Source organism: Sesamum indicum, linkage group LG2, assembly GCF_000512975.1.
Source record: "Sesamum indicum cultivar Zhongzhi No. 13 linkage group LG2, S_indicum_v1.0, whole genome shotgun sequence".
NCBI lineage: Eukaryota > Viridiplantae > Streptophyta > Magnoliopsida > Lamiales > Pedaliaceae > Sesamum > Sesamum indicum.
This window is the reverse complement of record NC_026146.1, coordinates 14578079-14605933: the sequence shown is the minus strand read 5'-3', so window position 1 is coordinate 14605933 and position 27855 is coordinate 14578079. Positions and strand designations below refer to the sequence as shown.

Genomic DNA, 27855 nt, shown 5'->3' with positions numbered 1-27855 from the left:
CATAATGATTTCAGCACATGAAATACAGGCAACTATTCCATCTATATCAAATGTTTCAAACAACTGGCATACCTCAAAATCTGTAATGATCCATGCCGAATGACAAGGAGTAGAGCCCCAGCAGCGAACACCCATCGGGCAGGCACGCCAGGTATTCTTCCAACCAACCAAATACCCACCAAAACCCCCCCCAGCCACAAACACTGGGGACCTCTCCAACCAGACTATTACTTTGAATTCACAAGTTCCATTTTGTGAACTACTATATCTGTCTATTTTCGGTGCCTCCTCTTCGGTTCAGCTCTCTGCCTCTTGTCATCGTCCCACTCTCTGTCGTACATCCTAAAACCAATAGTTAAGGGATTCAAAAATCAAACCATTAGATCTTTAAGCCGTTCCAGGAATCGAGTACTAGCAGTGCAAATCATTGGTTAAAGCTTCAAAATCATTTTAAACTGTGTGACTGACAAGAGATGACCAAACTATTCAAGCGCTATGGAATTTCTCCTTTTAGAAGGCTGAATTGTAGTGTTGAACAACTTGAAGGAGAGAAATAGGATCACAGCTGCTGAAGCTTAAACAAAGTTAACAATACGAGACGTTTTTTCAAATTAAAGCAAATCAAAGCATAAATTTTGTTAAGGATACGGATCGGGATCACGACGAGTTGCCTTGCTGGCTGCTTCTTTGCTGTGGACCCTCGGGCCTGGCTCCTCTATATAACCAGATCTTTGGACTATAACCCCCTTACGATCTCCCCTATCCCGTCCATCGTGAGACTGTGACAAATTAATTGAAACAGGAGGCGCCGTGGGTGTGGCTGGCAAATACTCGCCAGGTTCTGATGGCATATGCTCCCTTTTGAGTTTCCGCCTTTTAGAAGCATTTGAATCAATATCTTCTTTGCTAATGTTTGCTTTATCCCTCTCCCTCTCATCCATCTGTATCCGAAAATCACAATAATAAGAGAACGAAAACCACAATAGAAAAGAAAAGATATGTATAGCCATTATTGTTAGATAAAACCAGAGGCTCATCCTCAAGATATAAGTGCCAGTAACTGTTGGATGAAAATGATTTCAGTACAAAATAGTCTCTCTAGCATCTAATGCATTTACCTCATTCGAACATATAACTTTCTGAATCATGAGAGGACTAGGTATAACTCAGCACTACTATTACAAAACAATCCAAAGAACTCTAATTTGAAGTTTGGCAAGACAGTTGAATATTTAACACCTACATCCCACCCCCTCCTGTTTCTTGAGTCTTGACACAGAATGCACCATATACAAAGCGCACATGGATGATATTAGTCGCCTTATATGAATAAGAAACAGCACCACAAGGATATTCCTACTTTCTCACAGTAAATAGCTGTTCACCACATATTGAAATGACTGCCAAAATTGCTAATCAGCTGTAGACCAAAGGTTGAACAGACCACCCATCACCTGCAACACCCTGTAGTTCTTTTATCATACTCAGTTGATCATGTGTATGCATGAACGCATAGCCGGTAAGCAGGTGGGTTGGTTGATGATCAGCTCCCTAAGGTAGGTAATGTTAATTCCTGTAGTTCTACCAATTGGCAACTTATGCAACAAATACTCAACCAAACAGTATTACGTACAATTCTAAAACAAAAGTACTGGCAATTAAGCATTCAAAAGATAAAAAGAGAATAGGAAAAGTAAAAAAATGAGAAATGACCAAAAGTTAACTATTTGAGCTACCTTAATTGATATTGCATCTCGCTCATCACGTTTTCTATCTCGGAATTCATCTTCTCTTCTCCGTTTCGTATCATCCTGTAATGTGGAAGCATTCTCTTCAGATCTTCTCCTTTCTCTCTCATCATGTCTTGGAGAAAGCTTTTGTGTATGCCTGGCATTTCCAAATCGCCTATCACCATCTTCATCCCTCCTACTGGCATTAACAGATTGCGGGATGACATGAGGTGGCAGAGGTGGAGGTGGAGGTAAGCTTTGCCCATGGAATCTGTCATCTACATGTGATTTCTCCACAGATGGTTCACCATACCGCACCTTGCTTCTATCATCTTTAGTTCTATCATCCTTAGCTAGCCTATCGAAATTCCTATCTGCACCTCTTTCTTGTACTCGTTCAACGGAACGCTCTCTTCCATGTCTTTCTAGTGACCTGTCCCTCAATTTTTCAGATAAAAAATCATCAGCCCGTGACTTTTCAGGACGATCCACTCGTTCTCTATAATCCCTATCATATCTTTCACTGCTCTTATCTTTTGATCTATCCACTGGTTTATCTATAGCCCTACTATTGCTCTGTTCATCAGAGCCAGTCTTTTCAAATGCTGCCACATGAAGTTTATCTGGAGCTCGCAAATCACTTGACCTCTCTTTTTCAGACAATCGAACCTCACCACCATCTATGTCTCTTGAATCAGTTTCGCCTTTCCGACGTTTATTTAGCCGGTCATGTTCTTCAGCTGGACTGGCTCTCTTTTGAGGTTTCTCACTGGACTTAGAAGCTGCAATAAGATTCTCCTGCCTGGGAGAATGAGTAGACCTGGAAGTTGGCTGTTTATGAACATCTGAATATTCAGTGCCATCATCTTTCCCACTGTAAAACCTTGAATCAGAAGACTTTGCATTCGTGATCTCAGCTTTTATTTCAGTGTTATGGTCGGAAGGCCTGGTGGATGAGTTTGCTACTTTAGCTGAACCAATCGTGGCTGCATTTCCTGAAATTGAAGAAGAAACATTAGCAAATTCCATATTTCTGCATCAAATAATAAGGAAATAGGTATCTATTACCAGAAGAAGAAGCTACAGTTCGGCCAATGGCTTTCCCAGATTTATCATCCTCCTTGGCAAGATCCTGCTTTGCCTGCTTAGCAAGAGATCCAGCAGCGGCAGACCTTTTCACCACAGGCCTCGCCTGACAATAAGAGCAGCTTAAGAAAATCGCATAAATGCATATGCACACAGTAGAGTAATCATAGTTTAAGCAAACAACATAACAGAACCAACAAATATAAAGAACTTTACAACTTTCGTCCCATCAATCCGAACTTACCAAACTTACACACTACCAAGCCAGAACAGAGGAAAAAAAATTCATGACCAGCATCTCCATTTCAACAAAGTTGCAAATAAGTCAATCAAAAAATCTGTGTGCATAGATGTTAATAGAGAAGCTTGAAGTATTCTATCAGAAAACTCAACAAGCAAACAGTATTTTAGTACCACCACATGGATATATCATGATCCTGTTAAGTACTTCTATAGGATTATAGTACATAGAATAGCAGCATCAGAGTTGCAACTTAGATCAAATACCTTCTGCAGATAAGCAGTTGGTAAACTTTGTAACTAATATAAGGGTAAATTACAACCTCCTCCCCTGAGGTTGGCAAATTATGAATATCCCCTCGTTGTTTGCAAAATTACCAATACCCCCTTGATTTCAGCGACCGTCTAACAATTAGCTCAATCCGTTAGTCTCCATTAGGTTTTCATCCATTTTTTGTTTGGCGAATTGACCAAATGCCCTTGTGGACTAAGAATTGTAATTTTGTTTATCTTTTAAAATATTCTAATTTTTTTAATGGACTAAGTGGATAATTTTCTTTTATAGTTCTTCAAATTTTTCCATCCACCCAGTCCGACTTTTTACAAATTTTTAAATTTTTTTTAAAAAATAAAAAAATACAGTGAGGGCAAAGTTGACAATTTCATAAAGGATTACATAATTTCATCAAACATCAGTAGGGGTATTTCTAATTTTTCAAACCGTGAGGGGGTATTCGTAATTATGATAAACCTCTTCATTGTAATTTACCCTTAACATAATAAAAATTATCTATGTTAAATACAATTGAAAGCCAATTTAATTTCATGTATCTATAATATCAAAAACTTCGCCCTTATTACACAAAGACATACATACTTAGGGCATGCAATTGCCTTCAAGCCTAACTTTAGACGACATTCGGTCTTACAAGCTCATATATTGTTTGGTGTTTTAAAACATATAATATGTTAAGTCTTTTCTTATAAGCTCTTGAAGTTTCAACTGAAGTACAATGATTGAGCTTCATACAATGATAATAATGGCAAGTTTATAATCTATATGAATAAAATTCAAAGTGTTGATTAAAATTTTAAAAATAAGCTAGGAACTCTTTACTTTTTCCACCAAATGAGCGTATCAGATTTGTACATCTTATTTTCTAATATTATAAGCTGATTTCCTATAAATTTTTCGAGACACTCTACATGTTATAAGTTCTCAAACATCTTACTGATATTAGTAAAATTGACCTCACAGCAATCACCAACTCAAATTTAAAATGAACAGTTTAATATAAGATACCATTTGCATACACAAAGAGCCAAGGTAGAAAGTAACAGACATGTGAGAGTCATTTAGCTTTGAAAGCCAACCTACATTAACAAAAGAGAGCATAAGAGTATGTCCTGCATGACACCAAGGAAACAGTTTTTTTTTTCTTTTGATCGAGACACTAAAAAACCAGTTGGTATTATAAAACCTCCAACTATGTAGATGGAATAAAACCAACTAAATAAAACTGGTCCGCTTATTAACTGCCAGTGCATGGTCTAAATTTCTTATTGCTTATCAGCAAGTTAAGAGTTGATGATTGATACCCCCAAAAGAAACCCCACTTCCTAGGTCCCCACCCCACTGATAGCAATCCAAATGAAAGCAATCAATAACCATGAAAAGACACAAATTCAGACCATTCATGCAGCAGCCAATAAAAGCAATTTTTTAGGAGCATCTAGATCTGATTTTGTCTCTTTCAAACTTTCAAAGAAGCGCCTTTCCTAAATTAGATTCAGCTATTTATGAAATATGATTAGAGGCTGCATCTACTGGAACATAAATAGTGAAATATATTGTAGTCCAAGAAGTGGAGACATATACTTGAAGGTTACCACTTTCCTATGCAAATCTCACCTAAAAATAACACCAAACTGACAACAGTTCACCACCGCACAAAAGAAATTAAGATAAAGAAAGAATATCAAGGCAGAGAGCAGTGATAAGTTATTAATCCCTACCTCAGGTTCCACAGATGTCTTAGAAGTAACTTTCGTGTTTTCTTCCAATTGTTTGTTGGCCAATTCATCCACCTGTTTTAGATTGTCAACTGGGGGTGATAAACCAGATTGCACACCAGTCAACAGCAATGAAGATTGATCAGACCCATTAACTGATCCAACTTGCAATTTCAAATGAGATGGCGCAGATAGCAAGTACTTCCTGTCCTTTACATCTTACCATCAGGTCTTCTAGGGTCTTTGATTGCATTCCCAGAATCTGAATGTAAGCTTCCTGCAGAAACAGTTCTACCCCCAATTTGCTCAGCCTGAGAAACACTAAGACCAGCTCCATTTTGCACAGCAGTAGCATTTGCCGATAAAGACTTAGAAGCAGGAGCAGGAGCCGGCTTTATATCAAGATAACCCATGCCAAATTCCTCGTCTGTAACCCATGAAGGCTGCCAATACCAAATAAGATAAACTCAGTAGACTGATATTGAAAGGAGATGAATTAGATGCTATAAAAAAATTATATATTGCTTAAAGAATACAGTGTCCCATCAAAATGATATGAAGCAAAGCCAAAAGCTTAAATCAAGCAACCAAACATATGTTCTGGTTCTATCAACAGATACTCTGCAGCTGCTTAAGCAACCGATAAGGGATAGAATATAGAACAACCACACATGGATTTCCTCTGCTAACAAAGAAAATAAAAATGAAGACGGTTTTCCAAGGATCCCCGCCTGACTTGGTCACTGCTTTTAAGAGAGATAAAAATGAAAATTTACCTTTCTAGCAGCTAATGCAGCAGCAACACCAGTGGCCAACACTTTGAGATCCTCCCTTTCGTCACTTTTAATTTTAGCTACCTGTGCAAACAAAAGGAGATAGTACATTGCTAACTAAGTTAAAATCTGTGACAACAAATCAATAAACAAAACCCTATGAATACACTTTACCCGCTTTTCAAGATTGATACCACTCTTCCGTGTAACAGGAAAAACCCCTGCGATTTTTGTCAGCATAATAAGGGCGTTTCGAATCTCCATATACTCAGTCGATTCCAAGCATTGGATTAAAAGCCTAGTGATCCGTTGGCTCCATTTCCAGTGTACCTTCAAACAAGAATATTTTGTTGCCATAAAGTGAAAACGAGCACACGTGCACATACACACACATCAACTTTGCCAACTCTCCTTTTACAGGAAACTGAACCATTTACTGCATTTTAGGTAGATAGCATATATGTACAGTAAGGAAATAACCATTTCTTTGAGTATTGAAAACATATGGGTAGCCAACCTTTATGGGCAAATAACAACCAGAAAAGGCATGATTCAAAGAGATAACTGAAGTCCAACAATTAACAAACTAAAGACTCAGCATGAAATAATCATTTATCCATTAACTTACCTTGATAAATTGACCATAGGTAACACGCTGACTGTTTGGATATCTGTAATAGACAGCAAATCCTGGCATGTTTCCGCACTCCCTCTCATATATTGATTCATCACTCTACAGACCAAAGCTAATGATTATGAATATACAAAAAGCGCTTTTACAGCAGCAAATACAAAAGATGCATGAAGTGAATTTCTAGTATAAATAAACTGAGATAACTATATAGCAAAGGTATTCTGACCTTCCAATGATATGCAGTTTTCAGCGTCTCAAATAAAAACCTACCCAGTCGACCAACTTCATACTCAGTGCAGCAGCAAATCATAGGTTGTAAGGTTTTACATATCAAAACATCAATGTGGTTCACAGTGTTAAAGAATGGTGTTCCCAAGGAATGGAGTGTATTTACGAAAATCGCACAATATACAGCATCTGGCATACTGAATGTACAGCGTGGAAATATACAACGCTGCAAAAACTCCATATTGATTTTTAAAGTATCGGGGCATGAACTCAACCACGTATCCTTCTCATGAGCAAGTCGACGACGCACAGACTCAACATGTTCTTCATGCTTCTGAAGCTCCATAGTCAATCGATCTAGAGACTCTTGAATTCTTTCTTTATCTTTTTTCCTTTTAGCAATTGCAGAACTGGAATTATCAGAAAATTCTTCAAGAGCTTTAAGAGCAGCGTGCAGCTTTGCAATCTCAGATTCATAACGACTTCTGGGCACATAGAGATCATATAGAGTAAGACCCCAGAAGGTTGCATACAAATCAGGAGACAAGCTATTCCAGGCTTTTGCAGGCAGCATTGTCTTGACAGTGTCAAGAAGATTAATCCATCTGCACGGTATATGTCAAAGGCTAAGCATTAAGTGAGAGCCACAGGTGAGAGTTGCCACAAGAGAGTCATATGGGGGTATAGTATAACAGTGAGAACCAAATTCAAAATAAAAACTCTACTGTCAAAGGCATTACGAGATGGGCTTGCGAGAAGATCCAACATCCAGAACCAATGTGGTGGATGAATCCGAAGTTTCAGGCTCCTTTTCAGCAGCTCCAGGGTTCAGTGCTTCATTACATTCTAAAGGCCAGAAGGAACTGGGAGTGCTTTGACACCTAAACAGTCTCATCACTGGCCGATAAATCAAAAAGGCCACCTAAATAGATAGAACAACAGGGTCAAAATTTTTAATAATATATTACATTCTTTAAACATACAACCTTTTATTAGGCTTACAAAAAATTGGGAAAACTCCCAATAAGAAACAAGAAAGAGTACCAAAGGAGTTATAAAGGAAATTAATGCAAGACTTGAAGGATTGAACAAGAGCGGAGAGGAGACCTCAGGATCAAGATGATATTGATGTACAAGTTCATCAAGAGTGGGAATCAGCAACGCATAAGTTGATGTGGGAGTCACTGCACTACAAAGAAATTCCACATACTGAAGAAGGGTCCCATGGCATCGATCAAACTGTTCGCTGACCATTTTGATATGAGGCACATCTGCTTTTATGACAACCCTACATAAAACATCTATGCAACATCAGAAAAATTGTTATCTTGGAGCATCGAACAATATAACATGGATGCTAAAGAGAGATGCATTATATCAAGCCGTGACATATGAAAAATTTGGACATCAATAGACCTAATCTAAACCACCCATGATCATACTAAATTCACCGATACAGAGAAGGAGGAGGGCAGCAAGAACCTGCAATCCACCATTTATATTCACTGCTAGTCCTATTAGTTTTCTAACTAACAACCATAGAGCTTACACAGAACGATGTTGTGCAATCAGAAGCAAAAGCGGAACCGCCAACTTGGGTTCTTCCTTCGGGAGCAAAGAATCTCTAAGTCTGTTAGTGGACTTGATCAATGCCTGCAAAGATGGGGAAAAACTCTGAAACTCAAGCCATTAAAGCTTTTTTTATAGTGATACATAATACTTCAAAGGCTCAAAACGCATAGATACTTTATCCCAAACCCTATTAAATGCACAAATGATGCTCGTCAGATTAAAGGAAGAAAGTTATCAAATATCTAATCTACAGATAAGCCACAGCAGTTTGGCCAAAGCACATTAAATGCAACATGTGACAAGCCAGTAAAACTATTAATAAGCAACAAATATCATATATGGTATACAGGAGAAGATAATGAACTATTAGAACATGGTCGACCTCCTTAGAGATGAGTTTAGACTAAAGTTTAATTAGTACATCGGAAGTTTCTATTATTCCCCCAATACTCCATGTGCATGTAGAATTAGTGAAACAAAATAATGATCAGAATAAAGTACTGTTCCATAATAATTGAATCACAAACATACAACCTTCTTTTGATAAATAGGCATAACAAACAAGAAACGCTATATAAAATAACAAAAACAGCACAGAGATTGTTTTATACAAAGGCACCATTACAAACACAAATGTAATTTTTGGAATTAAGGTAAGAACAGGATAAGAATGGAAAACTAGACACAGTAAAGGGAAGAAATCAATTTGCCTAATGTGCAATGTGCATTATAGAATATACCAACAAGAAAGATTCCAGAACAGTTCAAAAGCCGGCTAGAAGTTCTGCATATGGCAAATGGGTCATATAGCAAATATGAAGCTCCAATTAGTTTCATAAGTTCTTATGCCTACAAGTTATGGCAACAACAAAAATGAATGCAGATGAGAAATCAGATACGAGACAATATTACTTTTAAACCAATACTTCAGACTAACCAAATCTTTCATTTTGTATGCCAGTAAATCTTGCTCGGGTGAGCAAGTATAATGTTAACATTTTCCACACAAAAGCAGCACAAGGGTGTGCTAGACATTATACCCCAAATTCAGGCTCAACTGACACATATCAATTATGAAGTGAACTAAGGATGATGGGAAACAGAGATTTCAATATTCATCTGTCTGGTAGCTTTTCTTTATGAAAAAAATTTTCCTGTTTACTCCATGCACATGACATGAGTGAACTGGTGAATTTTCCGCAATGTTTTCCATGAACGAAGAATTCAAGATTACTCATCTGAATACCAATATGAAAGAAAAGATTCATGCCCTTAGCAATTTCTAGGCTTCTATTTAGAATTTAATTTTCATTCGGGAACAATGGCTGCATAAAAAGGCACCTTGTTATTCCTTGTGATGCCAAATGATGTAGCCTGATAACGGAGAGTGTCACTTCCTGCCATGGCATCTAATTGATCTTCGGTCATGTTTTCCGTGTATTGCACGTTAGCCATCTGCTGTATTAGTTCCTGTAGAGTACCCACAAATAGTTAGTGACAAATATGAAGTGACAAAAGATATAGTTAACATGAAACAACCTGCAGGAGAACAAGCTCAATCCCATTCCCTTTCTTCAATTGATTTACAAGATACTGGAAAAGACCCCTGAGTTCCATTGATGGATACTTTTTACACCTAGAAAAAATAAAAACGCTCAACCAAATGCCATGCCATAAGTATCAAAGTATAATCAACAGATACGTTTCAATGAGAATCAACTAAAAATTATCACTTTGGCAAAATAATTTTGCAAGAGAAACCAGGATCATAAGTTCTAACCAAATACCAGAATACTTAAAAATCAAGGAACAGAAGAGGTCTATTTACCCAAAAAAAGGAGTAAAAGATGTCTAAATTTTAATGCCCATTACTTGACCACAGGATTTGTTAATGTTGGTAGTCTCTGTTTCTTTTTAAGTTTTAGTCCAAAATCATAAAAATATTTTCCAACTTTATGACTAGGTTTCTATAATATAACAGCAAATCCACATTTTATCCGAGAAAGTCTGATGCATAAAACTCTTTGCAGAGTTCCGTATAAAAAGAAGAGCAAAACTGAATGAACGGATATGCTAGACTATTTCAACATCATCTCTCATTTTTTATATAACCAACACTTTCAATAGAGCATGACAACGTGAGGTACTTTCACAAGCGCTTTCCTGATCTATTGTATAGGTTTAAGAATAATTGGATTTACTATCCAGTTTAAAATTATAGATTACTCACTCCAAGATTTGAGTTGTAAGGTTTCAGCTCTTATGCTTAATACGATTCCAAAACCAAACTATAATCCCTTTACTATGTACTCTTCTGTGCTTAATATGATACCCAGACCAAACTATAATCCCTTTACTGTGTACTACATATGAAGACATGTCATGACCACAAAACTTTATAGCCATATGGTGTCCATGCTTTTCAGATCGTTATCTCTTCAATTACAGTCAAATTTCTATCACAAGTATGGAACAGAGCCTACACTCCAACCCAAAAATTTCAGTTCCACTAGGTTTCTTTCTAATTCACATGATTGAATGGAAAGGAATTTCCTTTGTGTTCTCAGCCTAGATATGATCAAACCCTTGGGTTGGATAATATAGTTTTTGGTATTGCAGACACGTCAGTGACACGGCAGGTCGCACAATAAGCAGTTTGTGGTACAGCAGGCGAGACATGTTACACAACCTTAACTCAGAGGAACACCAAGACAAACCAAAAGGGAAACAAAGAAAAAAAAAACTTTTAACAGAAGGAATGTTAAACACTAATATCAGAAATCACAATTTCCCCAGAGGATAAACTATGGGAGGCATCAAAGTCTCAAGATGATATGGAAAGTCGTCTAATCTACCAAACAACCAGGAAGCTGAACAATGAAATCATATGTAAAACTGTATTTAACACATACAACAGCAATAACAGAGAAGCTGAACACTGGAATCATATGTAAAACCGTATTTAACACTGATACAATGGCAATAGTGTATCGCAATATCGACAGTAGGACTGTTTAGCTAAACGAGGATGTCATTCTTTTAGTAGAGAAAAAAATAATAAAGTAAATAACCACGACAAATCTCAATGAAATACTTTGCCCTTCTATCCATCTAAAGCAGAGAGAAACTCGAAAGGTTCTCGATACAAATCTTGTGATGCATGGTCATGCCAGACATGAACATACAAGCCTAATGCATTAAATCATAGCTTTATGGATATCTTGACATTTAACATATTTCATGTCTAAGATAGATTAGAACCAACAAGAACAAAAACTGACTCTATTTACAAGTTCCGCAAAGGGAAGACAGAGACAACAACTATTGAAATCACCTTGACTATTTATTAATTTTCAGAGTGCATCCAACACTACATACGCATAACTCTTACAACTTACTAGCCATGACGTAAAATTCATACTTCCGTTAAATGCCTCTCAGTCATCTTACGTTCAAGTATTGAAAGTTTAGAGCTTTGGTGGATGAGGAACAAGAAAATCAAGTTCTCCGAATCTTCAAAGCACCAATGGCAGAAAGAGAACTGAATTGATCTTCCCAAATAACCCCAACATCACAGTCTAGGAAGATGAAGCGGCAAACAAGATGTCTTGCCACCAAAATAAACTGCATATTGCAGGATTGCATACTGATAACCCACTCCTGAAGCTATAATACCAACAATACCACCTTGAGGAAAAACGGAATATCAAGTAGTTCTTAACCATTCTTTGTCCAAGCACGACTCTTAGTTGAGATCAGCAATGGTCACAGAACATAGTCAAGAGGAAACTTAAAGAACATATAATTTCAATGCCATGTCTGAGGAGATAAGCAACCAAAACATATGAGGGGCTTGAAAATCATAGAGAAATATTCATGGTCTCTGACGTAGAGCACATCTGATCTTCACCTCATAATTGACATGTATACATGGACATTCAAAAGAATTACATACACCACAAGATGGCCCAATATTTACAGAACCCCGACAATAGAGCATCTTTTCTTCGGTACTCAACATAATTACTCCAAATAGTATGACCATAACTCTCCTCATTGGATTAACACGTTGGTCTTATGTTTTAATGAATAGTTTCGGCAATAACAATGTCCACCATCCTCTACAGAACCTTCCAGAAAAAATGATCAAGTTTGTTCATCTAAGATGTCAACAGATCTTGCTCTCCACCCATCATGTGATGAACTAATGCTAGCACCTTCTGATGTTAAAGATGGATAAATGTCGATATGACAGTTCATAGGCCAACACCCAGCTGATTATGCCAATATTTACAAGTAGGCAAAATTTTCCACTAGCCAAAAGTTGCTAACACCCAAGCCTCCTTGAGATTACGGATCTTGGGCATCAAGAAAGAAAGGGAAACTACGTAGGCAGGAAGGTTTAGAGGCAATCTCCCTGCCCCCTCAGACTGGTGTCTTTATTCCCAAACTACACGAACACCACTCTAAGATATCTGATTTATCGCCCAGCAACAAGTGCATAAGAGAGGAAAACTGTCGAGCAAATCAATCATCCAAAGCTGTCAGGTTCACTACAACTCCAGCTCCAGTTACCAGCTTCTCCAGATAACAATCAGCACCCGCAAAACCCAGAAATAATCAGCAACCCGCAAACTGGGTAGAGCATCCCACAGAATCTAAGTTCTTTACAGAAATAATTGGTCACAATTAAGACTAAAGTCTTTATGTTCTTAAAAGACCAAAATCGTGACAGAGATATTCAGAAAAGCAAGCACAAACAATAAACCAAGCCCCTAGAGAAACATACCAAAAAGGAACAGAAAAGTGCAAAATATAAATAACAAACTAGAAATCTTACACCACCACACTACAATTATAACATTGGGTTTTGTTACCAAACCAAAGCGGCTGCACCTAAAGTCAATAGAGACCAATAATTCAATTTCAAAGATGAGACATCACATGCTTACTAAATGCACAAGCAACTTATCAGTATGTCATTGCAGACACTGCAATTAACCAGAAAATGAGAGCAATATAATGGGGAAAAAGATTCATACAGGTGACCCCAAAATGATGCCAGAGATTGGAGCCAGTCTGACAAATTGAGACCATCATCTTTAAGCTTTTCCCGTCCACCTTGAGCCAAGCGTTCAATCACAACATACTCCAAGATATCATACTCAAGCTGTTGAAAGGCATACATTCAGAGCCAAGAAAACATTTTGAAAATATGTATATCAAGATAAAGAAGATACAATTCATTAAGGATTAAGAATCACTACAAAACACATGCATAAGGTAATTTCTCTATGATAATGCCCTTTCTATTGGACGTTGTATGAAGATGAACAAAACACCAAGACAATGGGTTTGGCAGGGGAGATTTTGAAAGGATTTAAAATGATTCATGCTTTCTAAATCCTTGTTTAGGTGTTTGAAACTTGTACGCCGAAAAATAGAATTCGCACATAAATGGATTTAGCTGGAGGTATCCAGGTAGAAGTACGGACTTGATGGGGCTTGGATTTTATAGCCACTATTATGTCTTTGTCAAAAATTCTCCTCATCCTTTAAAAAGAACATTTTGGTTTTTGAGGGCAAAAGTAGCAAATAAACAATTCCACTTCCTCAAAAATTTATGATTCCACATGAGATTCCAAATCCAGATCCCTTTCTAAATGATGCCAAACATAGTGCAAAATCAGATTCAATCCTCACAAGTTTAAAATACTCTAAAACAAACTGAAATGATTACGCATGCCACCATCAATTTAATAATAGTTACAATAATGCATTTTATATCATCATATGGTCCAATAAAAGAACTGGAAAACAACCACAGTGGAAGCACACAAAAGTTTTAAGATACATCTAGCTGCTGATTACGGTATACATGCGTGGATACAACACTTCCAAGCACAACTCTTACCAGAAAAACTAACTAAACAGGAGAAGACTTTACCAAAACATCCTTGCACAATAATAACTAACTTATTATCACAGAATGATGATTCCACAAACAACTGTTAAAGCTTCACGCCCAGTAAGACAGCGCCTTAATGTGATATGCATGTATGCAATCCAAAGGAGTGGTTGATTAAACGGTGAATTTCACTTTAAACCCCTCAACTATGTGCATGATATTCAACTATGGAAATATAATTTATCATCTGGTTATATCCCTCTTCTAAAAGTATTGGAAAAATGTTGAAGTTTAAATACTGAAACTTCAAAATTTTATTTTAACTTAATGATATTAAGCAACTAATCAAACTACATAATCTCATGAGATGGAAATGCCTTCAGTCAAGTTGCTAAAGCAAATATGAAAACAGTAAGCATGAGTAGAAGAAAAAACATGTAGTTGATGGACCTGAGTAAGGTACTTGAATGCATCCACAACTGGAGCAATCATATCCCTGTAAGCCTCTATCTGTACAGTAAAGCAAAAAATATCATTTAGTTTAAACACAACAAGTGAACCAATCTATTGGACTCACTAAATAAACCACGGTTATCACCTGATGAACAATTGTTCGAAGAACTGTCATTGGATTGGCATGAGCCAATTTAGCAACCATTCTCCCAAGTTGCTTCAGATTTTCCTTGGCAAGACGTTTTAGGATCCTTCGAGTATCCAACTACAAAAGATCCAAATGTTACAAAGTATTTGACAAACGATGAATGGCAAAGTCCAATGAATGAGGAATTTGTACCCTTGCAGTTTGCCGAGCTGCCAAAATCATTGGAAAACGTTCATCATCCCTTTCCCATTCACCATATAAACGATAGCGCACCTTAAAGAACAATTCATAAGACAATATTCAGCTAGACATAATTGGTAAACAAATGGACAAATAAAGGATATGCTGCCATCAATAACCTCGTACGGGAGGAGACTCATAAGTTCCCATATCTCCTGACCAACTGCAGGATTTGCAGGTATCAACTGCAAAGACGGAAGAAGGCATGTTCCAAGTGCTTCCTCAATTCTTAATCTTGCATCCTTCAGGTGGAGGCGAGGACTTTGATTTCCTATTGTAACAGAATGAGAACTAAATGCTCCATCACCATCACTAACAAGTTCCAGGGCACAAAGGTAATAAGCTCTCAACACTCTGGTTGTCTGTACACCATGAGAGAGGAAATTAAAAAAATGAAAGAGTAACTAAAAAGTTACAAAAGACTAGGATAGCAAACCTTTTGCAGCAACAAAGTGTCACGATAAAGATAAGGTCCAGCAGAAGAAAGCATTTCAAACAGCTCTTTGGGCAGATTAATAAAAGATCTATCCACTGACGAACTTCCCGACTCCGAATCGACATTAGAACCAGAGGATACACCAGCAGTTGAAATTTGTGTTTGACATACTAATTTATAAGCCAGAAATATTGTTTTCTCAATGAGCCTGAATATAGCAGACACGAAAGTACAAGAGAGAAATCCTGTTAAGACTATTGAATAATGAACTCAGAAGCATAGAAAGTTGGCAAAGAAATGAAGTAAAATTGAACAAAAAGTAGATATCAAACAATGTCATACTATGTGCAGTCCAACGTTACCACCTTATTGCATGAAGTAGTTAACAGTACCTGAACAATCCCCCACAAATTTGAAGATGTTCCACTGGATTCAGTGGTGACAGCCGCTCCAACAATTGATGGGCATGAAACCTGCGACATCAAAGTGCACCATACAAGGTCACATAAAGTAGAGCTCCAAACAACACACTTTCCAACTACTTTAGATTTGTTAATGAAGATGGATAGAGAGAGGCAGGAAGGCGATGGAGGGGAGGAGAGATAGAGAGATTTTAGCATCAAAGTATGTTAATGCAAGCATTCCTTGGCTTGTCAATGACATGTTAAGAACGGAAAAAATAAAATTAAAACAAAAGATAGAGAGGGAGTGGGACATGGAAAACGGCAGATTATTCAGTTCTAGAAGATTGGACAATAAAAGAATATCCATGCTCCATACAAATCTTTGATTTTTTGGGTAATACTCTATACTTTCAAGATAGCATAAATCTTGCATTAACTGTAAGCAATGATTGTTCATGCTTACTGCTAATTAATTAATGGTATAAGAGGTTAAATAAGTTAATTAAGTGGTTCTTAGTGCTAATTTGGAAGATCAATAAATGATTATAAGGATGTTTCCGTGTACGAAAGGCAACATATCACCTGGAAATGTGGCAGTTTCTAAACAATTTTAGACAATTGTCTAACATGCAAAAGTTGAGGGTAAAGGGATTACCCCCTCATGGGGAGATTTGGCAGACCCAGAAGGATATTTGGATATGAGAAAAGGACACTGATAAAATGCAGGAAGTGGCAGTTATACCTCAGTGGATGTATACACTGTTAACGGCCTCTAGATAAAAACTGACCAGATGTAAGGCAAGTAAACATGATTATGGCACTTGTTAAACCATCTTTCACTACCTAGGACGCTGTGGAAGCCAAGCTTTTGCACAAATAGGGGCCGAATTTAGCAAGTACTCAACAGTTAAATGTAGAAACATACAAACAGAAAAAAGTCTAGAAACAGTGGAGAAAGAAAGAAAGAAAGAGAAGCAAAAGAATGAAAAGCAACAAAGGCGTGTCGCACGGTAGCACTAACAGCAGAACAGGAAGGCAACTAAGAACAAAAGGTAAAAGGGGGGGGGGGGGGGGGTTTTAAATGCAACAAAGGCATTCAGTCGGTTCCATTTATCAGACCAGATACAGTATGAAGAATTAAAAGGGGGGGGGGGGGAGGATTTTAAATGCAACAAAGGCATTCAGTCGGTTCCATTTATCAGACCAGATACAGTATGAAGAATTTTTAACTATCAATTTTCAGCTGTGGCCTAATTGTCTCTTCATTCAAGTCTCATCCCAAGCAAACCTAGAGATCTCCATTCTCGGAAATGTCCTCTGGTCTTGAAGAGTGCACATGGAAGTTGTGAAGAATTTTAAGGGGTTCACAAGAAATGCAAGCTGTGGATATTTAGGAGTTTGTGATGTTTGTGCAACAGAATGCCAATTGTCTCCATCGAATTCTTTTAACATGTTGCACGTGGTCTGAACTTTCACTCTTGGGTCGGACCTAAGTCTAGGATCCCCATGGCATTACAGCTTTAATGACGATATTATTAATAAAGAAGATGACGACATAATAACCAAAAACACACTTGGAATTTCTCTCACAATCACAAAAAAAAATCACAAGTAAGAGAAGTGCAAAAGAGAAAGTGAAAGCAGAAAACTGGAAAAACCTATAAACAAATTCACATTGAATATCTCAGTTTACCAGTCATCCACAGCAAGGAAGCCCATCAACAAGCCTAGAGTTTGATTATTTGCAAGTTCTGAGGATCTTTCAGCAACAGCCATTGTTTCCATGTCTAAAGCAGCAAAAAGATCTACTGTAACATCTCCTTGTTTCTCATCATCCATGAGATCCTTTCCAGTGGCCGCAAGATTAATTTTCCCAATTTTATTAGCCTGTTTGTCCCAGGGCACAAATCAATATATAGATGCAATATTCAACAGTAAACAGAAAAGGTTAAAGATAGAAGCAAAGTAGAAAAAGTACAAAAATACAAGTATATGGTCTGAGATTCTATGAACTAAAAACAAGTGATTGTGCTTGCTCTTGAAATAAAATAGCGCTAATAAAAGTACATCTCAGTAACACGTGCATGTGTGTTGTTCATAATAGCCAAAGAGAAAAGAAGAAAATCTTTAATGAATATCACATGAATGATGGCATAGAAGAAAAAACTTGATCCAGAATTGGAGAAATGTAGTGTCAACGGAAGAGGAACACACATCTAGTAAATAAATTCAACCACCTCATCAAGTCTCTTAGCGGAGAAGGCATTATAATGCTCAAATGCATCATCATCCTTGGGAAGTAAATGCGAATATCTGAAAAAGGATAACATATCAAACATGAGGAATACGTCAACTTGCAGTTAGAAGCAAGAAAAAGTGGATAAGTTTTACTGGCATTAAAATATAACAAAAAAGGCCCAGCTAAACATTATAACACAATTCACCCAAAAGAATGTCACATCTGTATTAAGTACCACAGATTGTGCTTGTTCATGGAAAGCCAGAATACAATATTTAAGAAGAAATTAATTAAAAAAAATGCAAAGTAGGTCCACAATGAAAGAAGTTATTGAACCACAAGAAATAACATATCTAAAGTCCTTACGCACCAAAGAATCCTGAAGCATAAGAGAACAGAGTGCACATCTCAATATCATAACACTGCTGCGTGAACCCAGCAACATTCTAAGTCATTCCCATTGCATGTTAGAACATTTCTGCTGTCATGTTTAATATTCAAATCTTCCTCGGTATAGCATAAATAGAAAGAGAAAGATTATCTCTACCATGAATCAAACTATATTAATCAAACAACTACCTATGGATAATCAGATCATCAGAATCTTCAAGCATCCATCAGATAACGTCCAACCAGAATGTGTGGTACTTTTAGAAAAGAGCAGTTAGACCAAACTAATATGGGCAAGGCCAGCATAAGTTATAGATCTTTATAAAATGAAGACCCCAAGTGGTACTCAGCTCACTTTGAGAAAGTCAAGCTAATTCAGTTACCCTAATCTATCAGAACTTCATTTCAAATACTAGCAACCACTTGTTTGGCTCCACGTAAACTCACTACTACTCCATTCAATTAGGAAAAGCTCAAATATTCACTTAACAAATAAGCATTAAAATCCGAATTACGATCTAGTGAGTCCAGCCCAAGAAACCTTTCTACAATCTTGTGAAAATTTTACTTGTCCAATGAGCATATCATAGTTAAATGTAAACTGGGAAAGACCAAACCCGGTAACTTGATATATTCAAAATAATTTTTTTAAAATAAAATATTGTACAAGAAAATGCAAAAAAAGCATAGACAATCAGATGGTGCACATGTCCACTATCCCTCTTACATCTTTCAACAACAAAGGCTCCAATTCTTTCTATCTGCATTTATGGTCACTATTTGTTTGGGCTATCAGTGAAAATAGAGGCCAAAGACTGAGGTTGTGATTGATTGATTCTCACGCCCTCTCATCTCAATGAGAATAAAGAAGTTTGGTTGGAGTGGAAAAGATTTTTAATTATGTGTTTTAATGTGAAATAAAAATGAACTAATAATAGTTGATGCGATGAGATATGAAATGTAATGATTAGCATTGATGTTTTTTTTTCTTTTTCTTTAAAGTAGTAATGTGTTTGACAAATGTTTTAGAAAAAACGTATGGTGAAGAAACATTGCACAAGAGGAGAAAATGTTAACAAGCTGATATTCTACTTCAGATGGTATACTCAAACTGAGTTATAAATGAATAATTAGTCATTCTAATACCTATTAGCAAGCACAGATATGAAAGAGCACCAAGACCAGCTTGAGACCCAAATACATGGTCAGAGTTATAGCTCACTCACATGCTATCAACGTCAATAAAATCTTTCTTCACCAATAAAGCTGTGAGGTGATAGAGTCCAGGTGGCACAGGATTGTTGATTTCCATGCGCTGATAATATTGAAACTTGAATCCAAGAATTTGATTATAGAGGCCAAAGACTGAGGTTGTGATTGATTGATTCTCACGCCCTCTCATCTCAATGAGAATAAAGAAGTTTGGTTGGAGTGGAAAAGATTTTTAATTATGTGTTTTAATGTGAAATAAAAATGAACTAATAATAGTTGATGCGATGAGATATGAAATGTAATGATTAGCATTGATGTTTTTTTTTCTTTTTCTTTAAAGTAGTAATGTGTTTGACAAATGTTTTAGAAAAAACGTATGGTGAAGAAACATTGCACAAGAGGAGAAAATGTTAACAAGCTGATATTCTACTTCAGATGGTATACTCAAACTGAGTTATAAATGAATAATTAGTCATTCTAATACCTATTAGCAAGCACAGATATGAAAGAGCACCAAGACCAGCTTGAGACCCAAATACATGGTCAGAGTTATAGCTCACTCACATGCTATCAACGTCAATAAAATCTTTCTTCACCAATAAAGCTGTGAGGTGATAGAGTCCAGGTGGCACAGGATTGTTGATTTCCATGCGCTGATAATATTGAAACTTGAATCCAAGAATTTGAGATGCGTGTGACTGTGAAACACGAGAACGAATCACAGTTACACATTTCTTTAATACAGAACTTAAAAGAGCTGGTGGAATAGACAGGAATAGACAAAATATGGCACATGAAGATGGCTTAAACACCTAAGCAGAAACAGAAGAAAAAAGAAGGAAAAATAGCACAAAGAATAAGCATCAATACCTTGGGAAATATTGGAATTAAGTCCAAGAAAACACTGTTATCAAGCTGAAGCTCAAAACATTCCAATACCTTTAACATACAGAAATCAGTAAGAACTAATTGTATAGTTCTTAATAACAAAATAAGGAGATTTATTTGGCCAACAATATCCAACTTACAATATCAAAAACTCGGTTTGGATCCAGGTCAAAGTGACCAATCAATGACTGCAGATAATTCAGAAATTAGAAGGCATAAGATATAAATGAAGTTCATAAGATAAACCTCAGATAAGTATAAACCTTAATAATTCCAACTGTTGCAGCTGATGCATTTTTTGATGGTTCAGGAACCTGACAGAGAAGGGTAACCTGCACGATGTCAAAGATATTATGGTTAAGCGAAAAAAGAAGCTACTAGAGAAAAATACCTAATTAAAGAAGAGAACGGGAATCAGGATAACAGAATAGAAATGGTGAAGACATATATCATCCAACCATTGTCAGAGAAGTCTGTAAAGAAAGGCTTCTCTACCTACCAAACAGACTTGCAAAGTGAAAAATAATAGACAACGTGCATAAATTGACATTCATAAACCATGAGAAACAACAGTATTGATTATACATATATAATTCCTGAGGATCTGGCATTCTCCACGGCAAGGTAACAACCCTTAAAAACTGCATCAAACTTAGATTTAGCAATAATGAGAGCCAAATCAGTAAAGTATATCAGTGCATAATTTTCCAAACAAATATGTTAACTTTGAACTAGAAATCTAAAAACGGAAACAAAATGAACCTGTCAGAAAAATAAATTAGCATAAGTTTCTCTCAAAAAAAGAACAAAATTGAAGAACAGGAATTGCAAGGTTAAATAACACTGGAGACATGTGAAAATCATACCATACAAAAACAAAAAGTCTGTTTGATCATAATACCAAGCCATAAGAAAATATTGAACAAAGGGTCTTAAGCAAACATAATCCCTGTAGTGGTTGCCAAGATCCAAACTTGCACACTCTATGCCAGTAAGGCGCTCCAAAAAAACCAAATTTGCTAACTCTATTCCAGTAAGGCTTCAACATCCACAAGACAGAATACCACATTAGTTTCTTCAACTCTCATCCATTTATTAGTTCAACCTCAGCTTTTTGAATGCAGTCCAACAAAAAATTGTGATGCCAAACCAATGAAGAAGTTGCCCATAAACGTTCAGAATAATACACGCCTTCTTCTTAAATGATGAATTCCTACACACTGTTAAAGACAACTCATTGGAACAACTCTGTTCCATCTAAACATTTCCAATATTGCTGTATATCCACCAAAAAGAACTAAAATACCATTGTTTGGCTAAAGACATACACTAAGTATGATGTGGACAAAGATGAACCAACTCAGGATGATGAAAAAAGATTGAAACAAATCTCTTTCCCATACCAGAAAATACTCAGATTCCTCACACATTGTAGCAATGCAACAATGCACAAAAAGAGTTGGAGGAATATTGCTAGGTAAAGGAAACATACCAGCTTGGCATAGCCCTCACTTTCTTCTCGAAGCAAGTTAAATTTGGTTTGCTGATAAAGAAGACGAGTATTTACTCGAACCTGAAACCAGACCATGTGATTTTGAAGCACAGGTGATGGAAATAAATGCACCTTGAAAATGTGCCACTATAACAATGTAACTACAGCCCAAACTACCTCTTTGGACTTCAGATCTGCAGCCTTTATCTTAATCATTTCAGACTCCCACAAAAATTCTTCCTGCAACATGGGTGAGAATGGAAGCAGTAAGGTTTTCATCGTCACACATTAATGTTCCTCAAATATAAAACAGGCAGGTACAAATTTAAATTCTCACCTCACACCGCTCCTGAAAAAATCTCAACGGGACTAATGTAGATTCCACCAACCATTTTGCCTGGAAGGAAAAGAAAAACAAGAAATCACTTGCATGTCAAATGACAACTAATACCGAGAGTTTTCAGGGCAGGAAAATCATACTTTTCATGAATGTTTGCTGAAAATCCCAAAATTGCATGAAAACATATAACTATCACTACATAGGATTCACACTTAATTACACCATTATGTGCACTAACTAATTCCACTTCCCAGTTCATTTTCAACTACTTCTTAAAACTTAAACCACTCATCATTTCATCAAAATATAATTGTTCATTAGTTCCTAATCAAACTGGTAAGTGAACCATCACTAAATCACATTCCCACTATGACATCATATTTAAGTCATCTATCTTAGTATTTAGGCACATGCAAAAGAAATCATAATAAACCAAAAATAAGTGAAGCATCCAACAAACAAAAAAGCTTCAGATAAGCCATTCAGGATGAGCTAAGTGATTACGACAAATATGAGGCAAAAACTGATGCTACACAGAAAGTTTAAGATATCAAGATCTGGCAGGTTCTTTTAGTAAACTTCAAGGTAAGTTGAACAACTGGGTGAGCATCCGTTTCTAACAATTTTCTTCAACCACTTTTCTGGATTCAATACAGTTTACACTGTGTAGCAACTCATCCTAATTCTAAGCATACTCTATAGTGTCCACAGAATGGACTAATCAATAATTGTCAGTAGAAGGTACATCTGGTGCATCACAAATGCTACAAATTCACAGGTTTATACCCAGTATAACTCGCTTTTGCTTTGGGAAACTTGTTTCCTAAATATGTTTTTAGCCAGTCAAAGTTAAAAAGGTTCAGCTGAAAACCAAGAAATAGATAGAACGAATCAGAGTAATTTGAAAAGTGACACAAAGGCACTACAAAATACAAAGATACTAAATGCTAACCAGATTTAATGCGCAACAGCATATAAAACAAGCCACTTTAATCTAAAACCAATTCATAACTAGACTAAGCAATCCATGGCTTTTAAACCCGGACCCAGAAAAGAAAATAATAAATATTCCCAAAAGAGAACTTATGTCAGAAGACTATCAAGTGTATATACTAAAGTTATGTCTTTACCTTTTTTGCCCCAGAAACATATTGACCAGGGCTTTCCATAAACACATAGGCCGGCATAGATAACATCCATATATTGACATCTTCAAGGATTTGCTAAATAATTATTTGCTATTCCAATAGCAGAACTGCCAGCCAAGCCTTTCCAAAGTTTGAAAATCTTATTCAAATTTTAAAAATGTTTAAGAAGAATGATGGCCAGAGCCAAAGAAACATGTGTTAGAAGATTATATTCATTTGAAAAAGTTATTATCACATGAATCGGAACACCGTATCTATGTTTCAATTGAAGTTGATGCACTGCCCCACACTAACACTTTTACGCAATAATTCTACAAAAGGCAATCCTATTACATGAATAGCCTTAGGTCCACCTATTACAATTTTCACCGGTCACTACAATAGCCTCAGGTACACCTATTACAATTTTCAAAGCCCACTACAAACTATCTAAACTGTTTCAACTCTATTGATAACTCACATCACAGGAATTACAGAAAAAAGCGCCTTCAAATAAAAGTTATTATTTTCACTTCTTTGATTTTATAGTTCATGCAATTTCATGGATTATACCCATTTGCGGAACTACCTAGGCAATTCGCGCTCATTAATGAACAGTGACCAATCAGCATATGTTGAGTTTGTATCAGAATGGGGTCTCCAATAACTAGAAAAAACACTAGTCTCTTGGAGGCCCCATTTTGCATTATGACAAAGATCCTAGATCTCTCCATGCAGATCTATATGATATCATGAGGGGATTGCAAATGAAGGTTGTTGATTAAAACATAGTAAATTCCTCCAAGCGCAGGGGTCATTTAATAACAGAAGACCAACTGGCGTAGAAAATTTGACAAAATGAAATATATGCCAAGCTGACATATTGAAAACCGAAGCTATTCTAACCAAACCAAATCACTCGAGTCAATTCACTTATTACTGAGTTTTATTCAGTATTTAGATTTGGAAATTTGGTTAATTGGGTTTTCGATGGAACATAAAAAATAGTTAAAAAGTTAAATATTAGAATTATAATTTTTTTTGTTTATTAACTTCAACTTTTGGTGAGTTAAAAAAAAATTGGTATTAAAATACATTTATAAAAGTATGTAAAATAACATTTTAGCATTTAACACGGTTGGTAATTCAATATTATGCAAGTGGTCTAGTTATCAAATTTTCATAAAAATGAATACTGAATACGAAACAAACTATTTGGTTCAGTTTCAATACATAGCAAATTTTCAGCATTGTTCAGTTTGAAAGGGTTGAAAACACCCTTACCTTTCAAGATAGATCTTTGGTATCCTCAAACTAGATTTAACACCACTTCTTAATGATTCGGCTTATCTTTCCACATATTCCTTCCGATTGGTTTCCCCTCCATTATAGATCAACAAGTTCTCAAAGTAGTCCCTATTGTAGGACCTCACCTTCTCGTTGTAAAGAAAGTAACACCTCTTAAAAGCTTTCCAGAAAATCGCTTATGTTCATCCCACCTCAAGTGATGCACTTTCTCGTTGTAAAGCATACACTTGTTAAAAGCGTTACAGAAAATTGCAACGCTCTACAGGAAGTACCAGGAGGTTATGTTCATCCCGCCTCATATGATGCACTTTCTTTTAATTTAATAAACAGTTAGTGGTCCATTCCAAAACCACCAGCAGCACAAGCAGTTTGATTAGAAAGATACTAGCTTATTCATAAGTTTCGGACGTATCTCATAATAAGAGAACTTAATAAGGAATTTTGTCAATTTTCCCAGTCCTAGAGAAGGCAGTTCACTCTCTCTTTGTTCTCCTTCCCTCTCGCCTTCGTCTATTTCTCTCTTTATCTTCTTCTCTTCTATCACTTTCTTCTATATCTGTTGAGCATCTTTTTTGTCTGCTACACTTTTAGTATTCTTTTTCTAGAATAACAATGAATATATCCCTTTCATGTTTTACAACATAATTACAAGGCAACCCAATTTCCCCCCCAAAATCACTGTTCATATTTTCTGTTCATCACTCATCAGCATCAATCACAAACACCAATTACTCACTAAACCTGCATTATCTTAGAAACTATCGCTAAACCAACACCAAACTCGTTGGTCACACAGTCCACGTAAGTCCCCGGTGGAATCCAAGATAGGATGATCTAGAACAGATTTCTACGCATCCTTACAGTTAAAGCACTACCATCAGAGAATTTGGTGCCCGGTTCAAGAAAAGCTACCCTGGGGATGGTAGGTTTTGCTCAAGTCCAGTTTAAGGATGATTATAGAGAAACATAAACTGTAGATAAAATAAGTATGGCTATGATGCTGACCAGTTTGATAAGACGAGAGCGATATTCACCAGGCATAGTAAGCTGCATCAAATGTGGACATTAAATTAGAGCAATGAAAAAGCAATCAAACTCATAACTAGTAAATGAAATTAAGTAACTGAATACGAGCAGTGGAAAATCAATAACGTATTCTGGAATAATCAACTGATACTATCCTTTTCACAAAAGAAGCCTGCAGCACTGTCCTCAGGCACAGTATTCAACAAGTTCGCCATTTTTGCAGGCTTAAGAACTTTCCCATTAAGTTTCATCGTATGTAAGAAGTTGTTAAATGTCAGTTTTCTTTGATGAGATCTTTTCAGCAAAAAGGGCGTTTTGATGATCTCCAGTTCTTTATTTCAATGTACTATTTTCTCTTCAAACAGTCCTGATTTCTTATTTACTGTAACTGAATCATCATTAAACTTCAAATGGCAACCTCATCTAAGCTTAGGAAGGAGACCAATAAAATGAGTCTACATGATTTCTATGTTGGCGCTTCACCACAACTATATATTTCCCATGTTCCAGAAGAATATTCTTCAACATTTCAGGCATCCATACATTCCTTGGAACCCAACATAATCAACATGCCAAACTCACAATAACTCCAAGTAACAAGAATGGGCCCACGGTTGAAATGTTGGTAACTTTGAAGTCAGTTTTCTTCTTTTTTTCCTCTCTTGGTATGGAGTAGTCTAATTGATTCAAGTCCAACTTTTCCCGGTCTGAGTACATTCCATGTATTCCACAAACAATGTCTTTATTACCTTCTTTTTAAAACAAACATCGGAAAGTTATTATTAACTTACAAATGCCCAGCATATGTACCCTGACCAATACAATCAAACAAGATAACAAGTTTCACTTTAGACCTTGCTGCAGCTAAACCATGATTGAAAAGACGTAGTGTATGCATAAGACATGCCATGTTCGGAAGTTCAAATGTAATTTAAACACAAGGTCAACCACAAGCACTAGATTACACATGTATGTTATGAAATGAGTGCTTAAGACTTAAGAGAACTCACATCTTGAGCCATTTGGGCAACAATATCAGCAAAATATGATCCTAAATCCCCCTCCGGACCACAGTCCAAAAATTCTACTGCTTCCAAGGCCCCTTTACATTTCTGATATGGCAAGTCCCCTCGGACCTAACAACCAAAGAAAAACCTCAATATTTAACCAAATAACCAGAACTAATGAAAAGTTTAAGAACAAGAGAAGCCGAGTAAAACACCAATGAGAAATCCAGATGAATCAAGAACGTCAAAAGACCTCCAACCCCAAAATTACAAAAAAACAAAAACTTGCGATAAAAATATGGCAATGGAACTTGAATAAAGTAAAACGTCCATGAAAACCCTCCATTAAAAATTCAAACCACTAGCTGAAACTAAAAGCACATATACAAGAAAAGCACAACGTTACAGCAAGAACCCGAAAAATCCACAGACCAATACAAGCAACCACCAAAACAAATGCCCAAATAAACAACTTGAAGCATATACACACAACAGAATACTTATTCATCATTACCATGGTGAAGCAGAGTTCATATAGAAACCGGAGGACGGGTGCCGGGGAAGGAAATCTGAAATTTGAATTTGAGTTCTTCAATTCTTTAATGGAGTCCTCCGTCAAGTACACAAACTCCAGAGGAGGCAGAGACATTGTTAAATATTATTGTATATATAAATATCAGAAGAAGCTCGAAGTTACGAGGATTGGGTGAGCAAAATCAGAGGAGAAAACCACGAGAAAGTGGCAGAAATGTGGTTTCCCAGCCTTTCATGAGCGAGTACTGGAGAGGGTTCTCCTCTAGGTTTCAGGCGAATTTCAATTGTGCGTGCAAGGGTTTGGGAATGGAGAAGAAAGCTTTGTCCTGAGTTCAATTCTCTGCTTTCTCATTTCATTCCTCTTTTTTCTGACTTTGTATTTTCCATGTTTTTGGGCCTTCAGCTTCGGCCCAATTTCACTTGTAAC

General features: G+C 36.5%; 1 protein-coding gene across 1 annotated transcript; it reads right to left on the bottom strand.

Moving 5' to 3' along the window:
- LOC105156176 (THO complex subunit 2) lies at positions 180 to 27765 on the bottom strand. Its single transcript, XM_020699489.1, has 35 exons — positions 27409 to 27765; positions 26898 to 27023; positions 25867 to 25908; positions 22424 to 22483; positions 22264 to 22326; positions 22087 to 22167; positions 20858 to 20926; positions 20735 to 20782; positions 20577 to 20645; positions 20390 to 20404; positions 19721 to 19839; positions 18103 to 18178; positions 17559 to 17752; positions 15854 to 15934; positions 15462 to 15669; positions 15145 to 15387; positions 14978 to 15058; positions 14783 to 14902; positions 14635 to 14694; positions 13319 to 13446; positions 9816 to 9912; positions 9618 to 9746; positions 8254 to 8357; positions 7812 to 7992; positions 7445 to 7626; positions 6703 to 7309; positions 6471 to 6575; positions 6017 to 6172; positions 5846 to 5926; positions 5293 to 5512; positions 5073 to 5161; positions 2799 to 2922; positions 1737 to 2725; positions 649 to 941; positions 180 to 342 (listed from the first exon to the last, which is right to left on the bottom strand). The coding sequence occupies exons 1-35, from the start codon at positions 27541 to 27543 to the stop codon at positions 273 to 275; spliced, it is 5445 nt and encodes a 1814-aa protein (XP_020555148.1). The 5' UTR covers positions 27544 to 27765; the 3' UTR covers positions 180 to 272.